This window comes from Clupea harengus, chromosome 23 (genome assembly GCF_900700415.2).
Source record: "Clupea harengus chromosome 23, Ch_v2.0.2, whole genome shotgun sequence".
NCBI classification, from domain to species: domain Eukaryota; kingdom Metazoa; phylum Chordata; class Actinopteri; order Clupeiformes; family Clupeidae; genus Clupea; species Clupea harengus.
The window spans coordinates 14,791,926-14,809,822 of NC_045174.1; the positions used below are offsets into that span (position 1 = coordinate 14,791,926).

At 45.6% G+C, this 17,897-nt stretch overlaps 1 protein-coding gene across 1 annotated transcript; it reads left to right on the top strand.

The window, feature by feature from the left end:
• The first annotated feature begins 101 nt into the window (after nucleotides 1–101).
• LOC105891201 (COP9 signalosome complex subunit 1) lies at nucleotides 102–15,820 on the top strand. Its single transcript, XM_012817358.3, has 14 exons — nucleotides 102–232; nucleotides 1,169–1,261; nucleotides 2,560–2,741; nucleotides 3,336–3,500; nucleotides 6,549–6,684; nucleotides 7,776–7,853; nucleotides 8,280–8,334; nucleotides 8,796–8,881; nucleotides 9,438–9,532; nucleotides 9,893–9,998; nucleotides 10,448–10,528; nucleotides 12,462–12,599; nucleotides 14,993–15,127; nucleotides 15,638–15,820. The coding sequence occupies exons 1-14, from the start codon at nucleotides 200–202 to the stop codon at nucleotides 15,707–15,709; spliced, it is 1,455 nt and encodes a 484-aa protein (XP_012672812.1). The 5' UTR covers nucleotides 102–199; the 3' UTR covers nucleotides 15,710–15,820.
• Nucleotides 15,821–17,897: the final 2,077 nt, after the last annotated feature.

The window sequence follows — 17,897 nt, forward strand, 5'->3', positions numbered from 1 at the left end:
ATGTCTCACCCACTCAACTGAGATTAATTTTCTTCACTAGCAGGATACAATTAACTCAAGCAGCTGCATCTGGGTCTGGTATTAACATCTACGCGATGACGTCAGTCGGAAGCTCTCCCATGTGCGCACGACTGCCCCGGATGCATTTTGCGTATGCTCTGTGATTCAACAACAGAGCGGTCAGACCGGTGTTAGATCGATGCCACTACCCGTGCAAGTGTTTAATTTTCAGGTAAGGTGGCATCTCCTAAATATATCGAAGATTAGCTAGCGTCTGTGACCGTTGACGGGGTTGCAACATTGCATGCACAGGGCCAGAAAGATCAACGTGCATTGTGCTTTGCGCTATAATTAGCTAAGTTACTCAAGTCAAACAGTGCTCATATTCAAGTTAGCGACAACGTTCACTGACATTACTCTTGTCAGGATACAGTCGGATTGCCCCCTTGTTTCTCTGTAGTCTCGAATAACTTTCTTGATGTCAAATCATTTACCTAGCACCAAGTATAATAAGTTAACTCTAGGTTTTATGTGTTGTTGCAGATGGGTTGACAAAGAACACACAGCAAAGTCTCCCAAAACTGTCACGATAGCAAGCTGTGTGACGGGTTTTTGCGCACCTGTTGAGCATTAAAGATTGCCTGGCACTTGACCCGTGTTTCAGCATTCATCATAGCTGTGAAGAACTATTGCTTGGACCGTGTAGCTGTTAGCTGTTAGCTTCCAGTGATATGTTAAGTAGAGGCCCAAATATGTTCCTATGGACCCACAGGCAACCCCAGTGTTGATCTCTTCTCAGTCCTACTTCCCAGATCGCCTTTCCCATTTGTCTCTGCTCACAGCACACCTGCTTGAAGTCATTCTAATTAAAGTGCTAAATCAGGGGTCCAATCAAGACTGACTGTCAGGTGTGCAGAGCAAAGAACGATGAATAGCACGCATAGCGGAGATTTCAAAACACAGATCACCTCTGCGTGTCTTCCCAAAACAATAAGTAAAGCGCGACAGACAATGTTCAGTAAACGTTACAGTATTTTCAAATGGAAAACAGCGAACACAATTGTCCAAACGGGTTTATAAGTGGGAGTTGTTTTTGTGTATGTTGGTTCATATTGGTTATCCCTGGATAGGCTCCTGTTCTAACCGTATGTCTCCATTGTATGACCAGGGGCCTGTTGAGCCCATGCAGATAGATGGAGATCCTCAGGACGACCAACAGAATGCACCACACCCCAACTATGTCGTGGAGAATGCATCTCTGGTAAGTTGCTTGATTTCTGGTATTGGTTTGTTGTAATCGTTTTCAGGATTGCATGTCAGGTCTTGTTTTTAAAACAAATGTAATGTTCTGCTGGGCTGACACTGTGATGAGGGTATATGACTGGGGATTAATTAAATTGCGGTGATGGATTGTGCCAAAATCCACATCAAACAGGGTTGGCTTTCCTTCTAAAACATGTCCACAACTTGCTAGAAACACCCCATTCTAACATGCTATGTAGAGTTGGGTAATGAGAATTAGCGGTGTCTGATCTTGACCCTCATGTTAACCCTTGACCCCCCTGACACTGATAACTTGCTTGAGGTTACTTGACACCTGAGACGTCCAGGCCAGGCCCCTGAAGGCAGACAGGATGCTGCAGTGAGCGCTCACTTTGCCGGCACTCTATCACCAAGACCCATGACAGGGCTCAGATGCCGCAGTCTGCCCCTCTTTGTGGTGGTGGGTAGGGGAGATGGGTCGCCCGCTCTTGCAGAAACCTTTGTGACATGGTGGTACCAGCAGATGCCAAGGATGAGGCGTAGGCAAGTCTGGTGGCAGGCATCACCTTCCGGCAACTGGTAGCGGCACAAAGGGTCCATGCTTTGCAGTTGTAGAGAAGGACGGGAAGGGCACGGGTGTCGAAAATGCATATTTTGGGATCTTGCAGCTACACCACACCCAGACAAGTCAGGGAAGGTTCTGCAGGCCAGTTGGTGGCAGTGGTCAGTCTCCGGGTCAGACGATCAGTTGCTGGTGATCTTGGAACCGAGATAAACGGATTCAACCCCCTCTTTGTTGATGCTGATCACCCAGGGTGGTGGTGGTAGCAGGCAGTCATACAAGGACTGAAGTTTCATCTTCGTCCAGCGGATGGTAAGGCCCAGGGGCAAAGTTTCCTCGCCGAGAACTTCAAGGACCTCGGCCAGAATGTCCAGGACCCGGGCGACGAGCACGACATCGTCTGCACAGCAGAGGTCAGAGATATGGAAGTGGTAATTGACGCCGAGGTCAGGATGGCGCTCCGTCACGCTGTTCAGCCAGTAGTCGACTATGACATTGAAGCGGTTCAGGGTGGCGACGCAGCCCTGTCGGACTCCATAGGTGGTAGGGAAGTCCAACAGTCCACCCTCAGCTCACACCCTGCAGGTGGTGGTAGTATAGAGGCCCTGGAGGATGCAGATGTATTTGCAGAGGACTCACATGCCCTTGAAAAGGAGCCAGAGGGCATTCCTGTCCAAGTAGTTGAAGATGGCCTTATATGTTGACCTTTAACCCCTGACCTATGTCTCCTCCAGGATCTGGAACAGTATGCCTCGAGCTATGGGAGCCTGATGCGCATCGAGCGGCTGCAGTTTGTGGCAGAGCACTGCCCTCAGATGCGCATGGAGGCCCTGAAGTTGGCACTGTCCTTCGTGCAGAGGACCTTCAATGTGGATGTCTACGAAGAGCTGCACCGTAAGCTGGTGGAGGCCATACGGTAGGAGTTTAGTGCCAACCTATCAGTACTGTTACACTGATCATAGCACAGCATAGGATTAACTGTATGTCAAAGCACTTTGGCACTTGCTATTGTGTTACTGTTATTATGGACCATATGTCTGCCTGTAAAGTTCACCCTCTAGTTTTATGAATGCAGAGTTGACTGTCTAGTTTACTTGATAGCAAAGTCCCAAGTTTTCACTATGTCATCAGTTCACATAAATTAGTTACAGCAGTTACCAGAAAATAAACGTTTTGAATGAGGTAAATTCTTGTAAATCAATATTCATATCAACTTGTAATCGATATTTTGTTTTCATAGAGCTTTGAAAGGCTTGGTACATGATTAAAGGTGTGCTTGGCATGTATTATTAGCTTTTAGTAGTTTGTTTTTGAGGGCTTAGTATTTAGTGTTGTTAATGCACTGACCCAAATGTGTGTGTGTGTGTGTGTGTGTGTGTGTGTGTGTGTGTGTGTGTGTGTGTGTGTGTGTGTGTGTGTGTGTGTGTGTGTGTGTGTGTGTGTGTGTGTGTGTGTGTGTGTGTGTGTGTGTGTGTGTGTGTGTGTGTGTGTGTTTACATTCTCTGTACAGTGAGGCCCAGGGCACTGCGGAAGAAGCACCAGAGGGCGGGGAGGACTACCCCACACTGGATGCGACCTGGGCAGAGTCCACCCGCAAGAAGGCCCTGCTCAAGCTGGAGAAGCTGGACACCGACCTCAAGAACTACAAAGGCAACTCCATCAAAGAGAGTATCAGGTACCTGGTCTTTCCCACAATCTTCTAGAGACGCAGCCACAGATATGGCAACAGATTCTTCACCGTGTGCAGATTTGTTTTCCTACATCCGATTGGTTGCAGTGCTTCCAGCCAGGCTATTGATGGCACCTGCTGTGGAATTTTAATCGACCGGATCATGGTGTTTGCTTGTAGCTTTAGGTGTTGTTCATTTCCAGTATGAGTACCTACTTTCAGAATTTCTAAACCCAAGGCTCAGTTTGTACTGGGAGAGTTTTGAAAAGGGCTGTGTTTGATTAGTATTCAGTATGCAAGGAAACGCCGTATAGGAGCAATATGTAGCCTCAAAACCAAGCGTTTAAAAAAAAAAAAAAAAGAGAAGTTACTGATTTCGAAATTCAAAATATTGGAGTGCGTTTCCTCCCCCTCCTCCCCATACTCGACGCTCACAAGGGTTGCCAGGTTGAGGACACTGAACCTACACGAACCAGCGAGACGAGCTCAACATTATAATGGCAAGCGACGACAAGTCCTACACTATAACTAGATCACCTAATGTATACATTTGAAGTGTTTCTATTGTTTGCCAATTATAAACCTGCTCATATGGATTTTTTTTCTACTGGTGCAGAAGTGGTCATACAGAAGTGCATGTCTGTCTATGTACGGTAGCCTAAGCTAAGCCTGTTATCCTGAAAACAAGCCCTCTGCTCCGAAAATAGACAACACACTGGAGTTGGAGTTGCTTCTACCCAGGCCACGATAATGACACCTAGCTCAATTTAGCAGATAATGTATAAATCATTTCAAATCTATTTTGGTGCGGCCCGATGCAGATCTCAGTTATGAAGTGCCCTCACCGTTGTGTCAAGTGAAGCCAGTGAGGGCTGCTCAGGTGCCGCTGATACGAGAGGCAGAGGGCAGAGAGGATGAGCTAGAGAGAGGAGCGGAGAGGGGAGCAGAGGGAGGAGAAGAAGAAGAAGAAGAGAGTGTATCTAGTGTTACTAGAGGCAGAGGATCTAGAGGAAGAGCATCTAGAGGAAGAGCAGAGAGAAGAGAGTGCAGGTCCTGCATACCTGTGAAGTGAACATCCGTCCCCACCGTCCACACACACAAGACGACACGTGCAAGTATATTGTTGCATTTGAGAGGCATATCGTAAATGGGTTAATGGTTCGTTTGAGATAAGAAGCTGAATATGATGCTCAATATTTATACTTTTTTGCCTAGTAGCCTAAAACTACTACACAGACATAGTGAGCTGCACAGTGCGAACATGGTCGTCTCTCACTTACACTGCTTAGCAGTGTAATGGACTTGTAATTATTATTCCATGCTATTGGAAGTGAAAATCCGTGAGATTCAGTTTCCCGGACATGGGACATGAGAAATGTTGAAAATCTGTGAGTCTGAGTTCAGAGAGGAAGAGCCAAAGGAAAAACACCAAATTTGACCCCATCCATAGATTGTCACAAAATTGGATAAACTCTTCTAAAACGAGTAAATGGTTTTATATTCAATAAAATAGCTAGTAGCTAGGAATGGGCATGAGAAGTGTGACTGTATTTGGACGTCAATATTCGTTCAGCATAGAGAGTAATCACGTTCGTAAATTGTCAATTTAAAGTCAAACTTGCAGTTTTCATCAGAGGCTATATTTCGATCACACGGAGGTAGGAAACAGTCGCTCCTCTGGTGTGACTGATAGCAGTACATTAGCGTGTGTTCGCATGACTGCGTTAGCCAGCTCTACTTGGGATCACTTCACCGGCTGTGTGTGTCTCCAATACTCGCTGCCTTGATAACTCAGCTGGATATGAATGCGAGTACTGGAATGTTGAAACTACTTGAAATGCCCATCCCTACTAGTAGCCGTGAACAATTAGTTAAGGTTAGTGAACTTTAGCTGAAGCTCAGTGCTTACCTGTTCAGGAGGAAAATGAGCCAACTCTTGCCTTAAAATCCTTCTGGGCTCTTAGCTGTCTCCATCTTTCAAATGCATCACCAATATTTACCCGCATTTTACTCTGTCTCTGGTCATGCAGCTTTGTAGAAGGATGCAGAGGCTTTCTTGGTAGTAGAATAAAACATTATCTCTGTTGGTCCAGTTTGTTTGCTTGCCTCCATGGCGGTCGCATGCTGTTTTCACGTTCTTATCTGGCAACCCGGGGTGTCTAAATGGTACTGGAGAAATGGGCAGCGGGCGGAATCCCACAGGCCAAAACACAAACAGACGTTCAGGTCCAGAACAGAAATCTTAAAAGGAGAATATACTGGCTGTAGCATTGTTGTCGGAGAAGCCAGTATTTCAGTTTGGCATGTTTCCTTAATCGCTGATGACATTATGATTTGGTATAGTACATTTACTACATACTGGTCCTTTAAGATGTCCTGTTCTCATTATCTCATGGAAACTCATTGTTTTGTTTGTGCTGAGAGGTGGAAAACAGCTATGTGATATGATCTAGTCTAGGGTTTCTCAGCAGGGATTAAAAACCACTGATCTCGTTTGATGGTTGCATTAAGGATTTGTAACACGGGAGAGATGCCTTCTCCTGATAGATGAAGCCAGGAGAGGCACAGACTGTGTCATGAGAATACAAAATGTTCCCGGTTGTACAATTCACCCAGGTGACTTTGAGAATTAGATCAACTCTGAAGTAAAACTGAGTTCTTTTTTTGGTGAGTTTGACTTTTTTGTAAGTATTTTTTTTTTTTTTGCCGTTTTTTTTTTTTTTTTTTCTATTTCTATTTAAAGTAAAGCCAGCCGTGTTTATGCCCCATGCAGAAAAGCCAGCTGGATCACTTTCCACCACTCTAATTAGCAGGCAGCTAATTGAGCTAATGGAGTGGATGGATGGACCAAGACCAAAACAAAAAAACATTATTTTTTTCCCCTTCCTGGAACAGGATTTTTTTTGTTTTCACCTCAGTCATAAGGACTCTCCTTATCAATAATTTGTACATCTCAAATGCCACATTGAAAGGTCATAACCATGATTCACCTCTGTGTTTGGAGCATTGCAACCTGCCCTGCCCCCTTCTCACCTCTCTCTCTCTGTCTGACAGGAGGGGTCATGATGACCTGGGTGACCACTACCTGGACTGCGGCGACCTCAGCAACGCCTTGAAGTGCTACTCCCGCGCCCGAGACTACTGCACCAGCGCCAAACATGTTGTCAACATGTGTCTGAACGTTATCAAGGTGAGTGACCTAGCGCTAACCCCAGCTGTGTGTGTGTGTGTGTGTGTCTCTCTCTCTGTCTGTCTGTCTGTCTGTCTGTCTGTCTGTGTCTCTATGGAGCCTGCGCTAGCTCACCCGTTTCTAATTCTTCCAAGATCACCTCCTTTCCACTGGCAGTGCACTTCCTCTAGCTTCTCTCTCGTGCACCTTTTGGCAGAGGCGGGACTTTGTGTTTACACTCAACAGCTCTCTTAACTGTAACATTAGTTTGATTGTTGTTCCTCAATCGTAGGTCGCTTCGAGTCAAGGCGTCTGCCAAATAAATATTTGTAATAGAATGTAAATGTAATTGTGACTTCCTCTATCTGTCATCGCTTTTTGTGTGCCACCCAAACCTAAGTTTGATTGAACATCAGTGTCAGAAGTGTTTGAATTACTGTTACGTGATGTTTCACAGTCCTTGTTTTAAACATTAATTCAATGTACTGGCTGCTTGCCAGTTAGGGTTGATTATGAGTCTGTTTCGAGTTATGGGGTTATGCTCATAGAGAATGTGAATGTTCAGAGGGAATTACCAGATTGTTGGCTATGCAACACATGCAGATTAGGTTGGGAAAATCAGGAATGTTGTTTGACAGGAACACGCACGCACCTAAAATCAATCAAAGCCCCTGTAGTATCACTGCTTTAAAGTGTTATGTGTAAGAGATCCAGAGAAGGAGACGATCCTTTTTATAAGTTCCACGGCTCTGATAATGATGACGTGTAAATGCAAGAGCTCCAGAGAAGGAGACGATCCTTTCATAAGTTTCATGGCTCTGATGATGATGATATGTAAATGAAGGCTGTTCTTTATGTAAGCAGCAATCTACACTGCACATGAATTATGGCTCTTGATGTGGTTTCCTGCACTGTTTGCCTCCCCTTCAAACTGATGAATGTTATGTATCATAGAAAAAAATATTGGATGATTAGTTTTAAATCTATCCAGAGGTGAGCAATGTGGGCAAATTATATGTTTGCATTTGGACCTCAAATGCTCTCCTGGTCTGCCATACAAGTAAATGTCCACCAGGTGGCAGTGGTTGACGCTTTCTGCTCTGTCTCCTCAGGTTAGCGTTTACCTCCAGAACTGGTCACACGTCCTGAGCTACGTCACGAAGGCCGAATCCACTCCAGAAATAGCCGAGGTGAGATGAGTCCAGCCGTAGCCCGTGTCACGACGCCTCACTCTCACATTCACACTTTTTATTTGTAGGGTTTGTTTTTGGTCTACCTGATTCAGTGTTATTGTTATATTTAGTGTATCAGCTTCTCCTGGGCAGAACTAACCTCCTGTGGCATCTAGCAAGCTGTGTGTCGCACACTAGACTATAATGTTAACATGTTAAAGAAATGTTACAGAAAATTCTCTAGATGTCAGAATATCTGTTGTTTCCCTGCCTTTTTAAGAGGTAGCTGCTGTGTATTGCCTACGTGTGTGTGTGTGTGTGTGTGTGTGTGTGTGTGCGCCCATATGACCCTGCTGAACTTTGCAAGACAAGTGTGTACACAACACCATGTACTACCTTTTAGGAGCATGTGACTTATGTCTGTTCTTGTTTGTGTGGTTTCAGCAAAGGCAGGAGAGAGATGGCCAGGCACTCTGCACTAAATTAAAATGCGCTGCAGGTAATCCACCATCGCCATCACACACATCTGACCATTCATCAGTCACAGACAAACACAAAACACAGACTCCTCTGTGTGCGAGAGACAGATCACCTCATGTTTGCGTTTCTGGAAATATGCCTTGGTTTCATCAAGTACAACTCATCAGCTAGATATGTCATAAAACAAATATGTAACCAGCCATTTAAACGACAACTACAATCTGTACACATGCCATGTTTTCCATACTGGTGTGAAACCGTGAGTGATTTTTCAAATGAAGGAAATATTGTCTACTCATAGTGTTATTTACTTCCTGTCAGTTTCTGGGCAACTGCGAAGTGTGATTGTTCACCTGTGCCAGATAATTAGGCACCTTAACTGGGCTACCTGGTGCAGCATAACAGGCTGATGTAAGCGTTTTCTTTTTTTTTTTTGGTTTTGTTTGTTTTTCCCTCTCTCTTTCCCCGGCTTCCCACCAGGTCTGGCAGAGCTGGCCTCCCGAAAATACAAGCAGGCAGCCAAGTGCTTTCTGTCCGCCTCGTTTGAATATTGTGACTTTCCCGAGGTGAGCCAGTCACCACACACACACACACACACACACACACACACACACACACACCATACGCATATTTTTCGGGGCTGGTGCCCAGGAGTCGTTCAAAGCCTGGCAGAGCCTGGTGCTGCCTATGCTGAGCGTATGGGTTTTTTTTATTCTGAGGGAGCACAGGTCCCTGGAAAAGATTTTAAAGGTGCCTATTGTAAGGCCAATAGGAGTAAACACAGCATTTGTTTACACACGTATGGTATTTCCAAAACTCATCTGTGTCAAATGAGTGTACTTTGTAAAATGTTGGCTATGCCATTTTTGGGGAAATGGGGGATGTTTTGAAAGCTACCTTTGCATTTGTGTTCAATTAAAGGGGAAACAAGCCCACACACACACACACACACTCACTCACACTCACACTCACACTAGAGGACACAGGTAATTTGGGGACCACTTTCAGTCTCTCAAGCACCTCCATTGGATATTGTTAAACCACACTCTTGTTTTTCCGTACAAAGCTGCTGAGATATTTAAGTGGCTATTCACAGATGTGGTCTGTTTTTCTCTTTTCCAGCTTCTTTCCCCTAGTAATGTAGCCGTATATGGTGGCATGTGTGCCCTGGCCACCTTTGATCGACGTGAACTACAGAAGAATGTCATATCAAGCAGGTCAGTGTGAGGGAATGAACAAACAAACAAACAAACAAATTAATAAATGTGAGATTGAGAGGATCCGAGAGGCCTCAGGATTTTTACTGTTTCATAGTCTGATTCCCTGTGGGTTTGTTGTTTTTGTTGTTGATTTTGTTTGTTTGGGCTTGCCTCAGGGTGTTTTGTGTTTGTGTGACATTGATTGAAATGTTAATGTGTCCTCCTGTAAACACCCATTCAAAAAGAATGCAATAAGATGTGTGTGTACGTGTGTGTACGTGTGTGTGTGTGTTTCTGAAGACTGAAACTATTAGAAGTTTGGCCGTCCAAAACCAAACCCCTTTTGTTCTCTCCCTCTCTCCTCTCTTTCTTCCACAGCTCTTTTAAGTTATTTTTAGAGTTGGAGCCGCAGGTTCGAGAAATAATCTTCACATTTTATGAGTCAAAGTATGCGTCTTGCTTACAAATGCTTGACACAATTAGAGTAAGTACCTACCCGGGTACGGGTTCTTTCCCCCCCCCCACACCCTTGCATATTTCGATTGTAATTGGCACTGTGCTCCTACAGTCAATGGCATCACAGTGTGCAGGCTGGAAAGGCCTCATTAAGACTAATCTCTAATTGCTCATACTGGTCTCTGCAGTGTGTGCAGAACTTGGCTATTTGGTCTTTTAGAAATGGATTTGATATTTGAAGACCACAGGTCTCAGCTCTCCACCTAAGGCAGCACTTGAATAGCTAGCTAGTCGATGTGCAGCGCAACTGGAATCTAGAAATGGAATTCTTTTGAAGAGAGATTAGAGTAAATAACTACTCCGTGCACCTAAGCCGGGCCTGTTTGTGTCTTAATGATTCCGTGCTAACAGCTTCCTTGATGCACTAACGATCAGGATTGATTTTCTCCCCCACCTCTGTACCCCCTCTCCCAACAGGATAATCTTCTCCTGGATATGTACCTGGCGCCTCACGTACCCGCGCTTTATGCCCAGATCCGCAGCAGAGCCCTCATACAGGTAACACATTTAGATATACATTAACCTTTATTGTCCCAATAGAGATGAACTTATTTTCACACATCCAAAAGGTAAACCACTGCACACTTCACACTTCTTAATCACTGAGTTTTGTTTTCGCTGTCCTAACAGAATTGATCTCTGATGGAGATAATTTCCAAACACTGTTAATGACTTAAGTGCCTTGTATTATTATTTACCTTATATGAATCATGTACTTATGTAAGCAGGAACATGGCTTTTCTGTGTTTCTGCGTGTGTGTAACTTAGAATATTAGGTGCCACTTAGTCTGCATATGTACAAGAGCATGTTTAGACCAGAGGTGATAAGAAGGGTCGAACTATGCTTCATTTGCAGATGTCCGAACAGTAATCAGCGTACAGATATCACGCTAATGTGCATACGTAAGCAACAGTAGACTAAGAGGAAAAGCCTCCGATGTTGTAAAAATAAACTGTAAAGATTAGTTTGTAACCGATGCTTCAAAAGCATCACGTCCACCTTGCAACCTTGAGCCGACAGCCGGGGATTAACATCGTTTGGGACTCCTGTCGCACTGTCGAAGTGTGACACCATTTTTTTGGCAGGGGAGGATTTGAGAGCAGGGATAGTAGCATGGCGTCACATTGTAAATGTTTGCCTCGGCCGTCTATTTCTTAAGAGTCAAATAAATTGATGCGGACAAGCCAGAAGAGTGCATAAAAGGAGAAAATTCTCTGCCTTCAGAACAGGGGATATGAAGTGCACCTAAGGTCTCTGCCATCACTTCTCACAGTACCACTCGGCACGTTCAAGATCACCCGGAGTTCATGTTGTGAAGTTGTGTTAAAAGCTACGGATTCAGCTTTGTGTGCAAACGTACGCGTGTGTTAACGTTTGTGGCTCTACCAAGTCCTACCAGCTGTTTCGTTGCCATGGTTTTTGGCCGGTAAAAGGATACCCAGGCAGCCAGGGCCTGGTTGGCACCGTGATGCCAGTCACAAACATCACAGCGGCCTGTCAACTGTTCTCCACTGCCCATTAAAACCTCATCCACCGCCATCTGTTTGCATGCTAGTCAGATGTGCTCACCTGTCCTCCATTTCCCCCCCTACACACACACACACACACACACACACCTCAATCCCTTTGAGTGAATTGTTGCTGTGATCAGCATCTGGCCTCCTGGTGCTCTGAGGAGTTCACTGGATCCCATACTCCTCTCCTTTCCCCCTTTAATGTCTCCCTGAAGGTGTAGCTATAGGTGTGTGCCTGTGTGTGTGTGTGTCTGTCCATGTTCAAAAACCCAGCCCCCCTGAGAGGAGTTTAGCAGTTGATCATGCGAACGTTCAAAGGATGCTTTGCTACCTACATCAAAGTCATCACTGACGCTCAAACGAGATAATTTGCGACACCTGCACGGTGTTCATTAATTCAGCCGTGGCAATTAACTGATAGCAGCCAGTATCTCTCCCAACTGAAGATGGGGAAGGCTGCGCTGAATCGATTGTTAAGGCGTTGCTTGGGCTAATCACTGACGAGACCCAAAGAGACAAGCGATGTCTAGCAGTGCTCCGAATAGGAGCGCATAGAGAGACCGATGGCTCACTGGTACTGTCCTGTGTTAATACTTGTTTAACCATGGCAGTTAGATTTTGTTGTGAAGGACGAGTTTGTTAGAGTAGTACTATTACGGTACATAATTATATATTTTATTTTATATAATATCAGTTTGTAATGTTTGAATGTTCTAAATTTCAACAGTGCTGAGAAGTAAACGTTTTTTTTCCCTCTCTCTCTCTCGTGTGTGTGTGTGTGTGTGTGTGTGTGTGTGTGTGTGTGTGTGTGTGTGTGTGTGTGTGTGTGTGTGTGTGTGTGTGTGTGTGTGTGTGTGTGTGTGTGTGTGTGTGTGTGTGTGTGTGTGTGTGTGTGTGTGTCTGTCTCTCTGTGTAGTACTTCAGCCCATATGTGTCCGCAGACATGGGCAAGATGGCGGTGGCCTTCAACACGAGTCTGCCTGCACTAGAGGACGAGCTGACCCGCCTCATCCTGGACGGCACCATCAGTGCCCGCATCGACTCCCACAGCAAGGCACGCCTCTTCTCCTCTATACCCCATCTCTCAATGAATCGCTCTCTCCCTGTGTCAGTGTTTCTCTTGCATCTCACTCCTTTATAGTGCCCTCTCCTCTCTCCCTCTCCTAGTGCCCTCTCATCTCTCCCTCTCCTAGTGCCCTCTCCCCTCTCCTCTCTCCCTCTCCTAGTGCCCTCTCATCTCTCCCTCTCCTCTTTCGTAGTGCCCTCTCCTCTCTCCCTCTCCTAGTGCCCTCTCCCCTCTCCTCTCTCCCTCTCCTCTTTCATAGTGCCCTCTCCTCTCTCCCTCTCCTCTTTCATAGTGCCCTCTCCTCTCTCCATCCCTGCTTCTCTCTGACTGTCTGTCTGTGCTTCCTTTTACTCCTTACCACTAGGCACCCTTCACTCATCTCACTCCCACAGCAAGGCACTCCTCTCCTGGTTTCCACTCTTCTTTCTCCCAACCCATACCTGTTTTTCTCTGTCTGTCATATTCTTTCTCTGAGCACCTCTCACGTCTCGCCTGGTTTTATCCCCTCTCACCTCCTTTTCTACTTCTTTTCTAGACGCAAGTGTGAATATTCCCCCTTCCCCCTGCCCCTGATGGTTTCTTTTCACATGACATTATTTGGTTGTGAACCATGGTCCGTTTATGTCAACAGGTGAACAACGTGCAGCCTTTATTTACCAATGTTGCTAGGCAACAACGCAGAGTAATGGAGGAAAAATCGATAGGCCGCCCACTATTTGTTTTTCTTGCATCGTTTTGTTAATTTGGTCACTCGGATAAGGATGTTTTTGAGCAAGATGAATTTGTGACTTTACTAGCAGAACATACATACACACCCTCAAGCATGAATTGCCACATGGCTGTCTTCAAGTCACTATTTTTAAGACGGTTAGCTTTTTAGAAAATTTCATGTTGATTTAATAATTTCACATTTAGCGGTGATTTTATTTATTGTGGGAGAATTTGGATCCATCAGCGGTCATAAATAACGTTTACTTCCAGGTTTTAGATCGGATAGTTTTAACGCCAAATACGAACCGCACCGGAGTTCAGGTGAACCGTACCTCAGACCCCCATTCTCTGGTCCCACGGTGCGCACCCAAGTTCGCAAAACAGCTTTCACATCAACGAAATGAAGCGAGCTAATGGCTCAAGCGGACTCCACTCCACACTAAAAGCTCTAGTGTGAAAAAGCAGCCTCCGTCTCAAGTCATTGCTCTGTTTGTCCCCTATGCCCCCCCATAGTCACTTTTTTTCTTTACTTTTTAAGATCTTCTTTCCCTGTTCTGTATTTGTTTGTCTTTGTCTCATTCTGTCCGTAGACATGCACCTCATGACTCATCTACAGTGGGGAAAATAAGTATTTTAACCCCTGCCGATTTCGCACTTTTGTGTGATCTATAATTGTAATAGTAGGTCTATTTTAACAGTGAGAGACAGAATATCAACAAAAACATCCAGAAAACTGCATTTTATATATTTATATGAATTGATTTGCATTTGATCTGCACATTGCAAACATGGTAGTCTCTCACTCACATGGCACAGCAGTGTGATGGACTTGTAATTACTTATTTGCGGCCATCAAATGCAAATCAATTCATAACTGTTATAAAATGCAGTTTTCTGGATGTTTTTGTTGATATTCTGTCTTTCACTGTTAAAATAGACCTACCATTACAATTTTTTGTTTAGTTTTTTTTGTTTGTTTTTTTGTGTCAATCTTGTTCTTTTGCTGTCTTGTTCTCCATCTTTTATTCTGTCTATGGGTAGCCCCCCCCCCCCCCCCCCCCCCCATCTCTCCATTTTTTTTTTTTTTTCCTTTTTTCTTTTGTCTCCTGTCTGTCTTGTGCTCCCTCTCCTTTTCATGCATTCTCATACTCATGTGCTCTCTCTCTCTCTCTCTCATGCTCCATCATGTTCCTGCTTAAGTTTATCCCAGCACGTTCTCACTACAGCCCCATTGAGGTCACACCACATGAAATATTTGTTCACTTCGACCAGACATTTTTGGCAGCAAACTTTATCGCAAAACTGGGCAAGCAGGCGAGCAATGTTTTGTCTCTCTCTCTCACAATCTTAGTCATTCACACACACACTCGCTCTCCCTCACACACACGTACATACACACACACACGCACGCACGTCCTCTCTCGGTGCGCTTCATGCTTGGGTGGAACATTTGGATGCCTGATCTGAGTCTTATGATAATTAGAGTAGTGGAGTCTGGCTGCTACTTCTGTTGCGTCCCCTGTTCCAGCCTTTCCCCCATCTGCCACCCTGCCCCGGCTCCTGGGGTCTCCAATCCCCCTGTGCTGGCGGGAGGTGTGGTGGATGGACTTCAGTTTGCCTATTATAACTTATTTGTGTGTCTGTGTGTGTTATGTGCGTCCCAAACTCAGATCCTGCATGCGCGTGATGTTGACCAGCGCAGCAGCACGTTTGAGCGTTCGCTGCAGACCGGCCGCGAGTTCCAACGGCGCGCCACAGCAACCATCCTGAGAGCGGCTGTGCTCCGCAACCAGATCCACGTCAAGGTCAGGAGCCTGTACACACTACACTTTCTTTTCTCTCTCTCACTCTCGTCTAGGTCAGGAGCCTGTACACACACACACACACACACTCTACACTTTCTTTTCTCTCTCTCTCTCTCTCTCTCTCTCTCTCTCGTCTAGGTCAGGAGCCTGTACACACACTACACTTTCTTTTCTCTCTCTTTCTCTCTCCCTTTTTTTTCTTTCTTTTGTCCTTTGTTCCTTTCTGACTGTGTCTATCTGTTTCTCTCTCTCTCATACTTCTATTAGTTTCTGTCACCTAAGGCTACTTCATTAGGTTTGATTTCACAGGCTGTGTGTTATTGTGCTTCTGTGTCACTGGTCCCCAAGTTAATTGTTTTTGTTTCTGTTGGTAATGCCATGATTTAATACTGTAACTGACCAGCCTGATTAATAAATAAATGCCATGATTAATAACTTAGCAAACTGCCTGCTTAATAAATGATTGTCATGGTAACTCAATAACAGGACTTCCTCTGTTCTTTTTCCCAGTGTCCCCCCAGAGATGGTGGGCAGGAGCTGGGTGCCGCCATCAGCCAGACGCGGGTCAGCACCAACGTGTGACGACCCGCCCCGTGAGGAGGGACCCCTCTCTTCAGCCACCTGCCCCTCTCAGCAGCTCCTCTTTTCAGCCAGGGCTGACCTGCTAGCCTCCTCCTCCCCCTCTCCGCCTCCTCCCCCTCTCCTCCTCCTCTCCTCCTCCTCCTCTCCTCCTCCTCCTCCTCCTCCTCCTCTCCTCCTCCCCCCTCTCCGCCTCCTCCCCCTCTCCTCCTCCTCTCCTCCTCCTCCTCCCCACTCTCCTCCTCCTCTCCTCCTCCTCTCCTCCCCTCTCCGCCTCCTCCCCTCTCCTCCTCCTTCTCTCCTCCTCCTCCCCCCTCTCCGCCTCCTCCTCCTCTCCGCCTCCTCCCCCTCTCCTCCTCCTTCTCTCCTCCTCCTCCCCACTCTCCTCCTCTCCTCCTCCTCCTCCTCCTCCTCCTCCCCACTCTCCTCCTCCTCTCCTCCCCCTCTCCGCCTCCTCCTTCTCTCCTCCTCCTCCCCCCTCTCCGCCTCCTCTCCTCCTCCTCCCCACTCTCCTCCTCCTCTCCTCTTTCTCTTTCTCCTCCCTCTCCTCCCCCCTCTCCGCCTCCTCCCCCTCTCCTCCTCCTCACTTCTCTCCTCCTCCTCCCCTCCTCTCCTCCTCCTCCCTCCCCCCCCCGGTACCTCGTCTCCCATCTAAACTTCTGCCTGTCACAGAAGGAGATGAAACAGGTTGGCGTCTTGTTTTCTAGCTTAAGGCTGGAGAGCTACAATTCCAAATAAATAAACGAACAAAATGAGGGGGTGGGGGGGGGAATGTGTCAAGCAGCAGCACCGCAAGGTAGCAGTGCAGGTCTGTCGTGTTTTACGTAACAGACGTGAGTGTTTGCCCGTCAGAGCTTGAAGTGTCACATCTGCATACACACGTGCATGTGTGCACACACACACACACACACATATATACATACATATACACACACACACACACACACACACACACACACACACACACACACAAATGCGCTTCCATTGTGGAGTTGGTGGCCGTGGGCGACCAGATGAGTGATTTTAAAATAAATAGATGTTTAAAAGATTCAAACCTCCTCTGTCTCTCCGACTGCTTTTGTGTCCTGTGAGTGTGTGTTTGACCTCAGAAAGAGATTGCTAGAGAATGGATGCGGGGGGGACATTGAACGCTGGGCAAACATATAGAGGAAAATAAATTACATATGTACCAAGCGTGTGTGTGTATGTGTGTGTCTTTGTGTCCGCTTGCATGTGTTTGAAACGAGCGGTAGCTGTGCAATGTCAAGGTCGTGTGTGTGTGTGTGTGTGTAAGAAGGAGAACTGATTGGTGAAGAGAAGGTGTTCTTGTCCTACCCCTCACTACCTAAGTGATGGAACTGTAGTGATACTGACAGAAAGTGAGACGTGTTTTCATGCAGCGTCACAGTATTCAGTATATCGCTTTTGCTTCCAGTCTGAATGTTTGGTGTGTGTGTGTGTGTATGTATGTATGTATGTATGTATGTATGTATGTGTGTGTATATATATATATATATATAACACACAATATATATATATATAATCTTAAAGATTTGGGTTGAAGTTGGATTACAAATTTCTTTGTGATTTGGACAGCTGGTGAAGAAGTGTAGCTCTGGCTATTTATTTTATGTTGCACTTCACACCGTACACACACTGTACACACACACACACAGGCTGTTTTCTTTGGGCATCCAGGTCTACCTGTGTCTGCCCATTTCTACTACCAGACTGTGATTGCTGAGCGTATACCTTGTTATTCTCTCTATCACACACACGCGCACACACACGCACACACACAAAGTAATACAGTCCTGTTTTGTTTTGGATGATACATGAATACAATTATGTAAACAATGGATAAACTTCAACTCACCTTTAGCTATGAATATATGAATGATGAGTCTATGCATTATGAATGTGCGGGTTGTGGGCAAGACCACTTAATCAGTGAACCTAAGTCCTGTAATGCATTTGTCTCCCAAGTAGGTTGTGTCTTTGTCCCGACCTTTGATGTACTTCATGTATTCACAATATTTCCAAAACACCTGGAGGTGCAAATTGAAGATTAATAGCTTGGGATTTGAAAAAAAAGCAAAACAAAATCAAAACAACATGACAACATTATTTCACTCCAGAGGTAGAGAGAAGTAAACTGAGCAGCCTTTCTGTAGTATCCCTTGGAAATGGA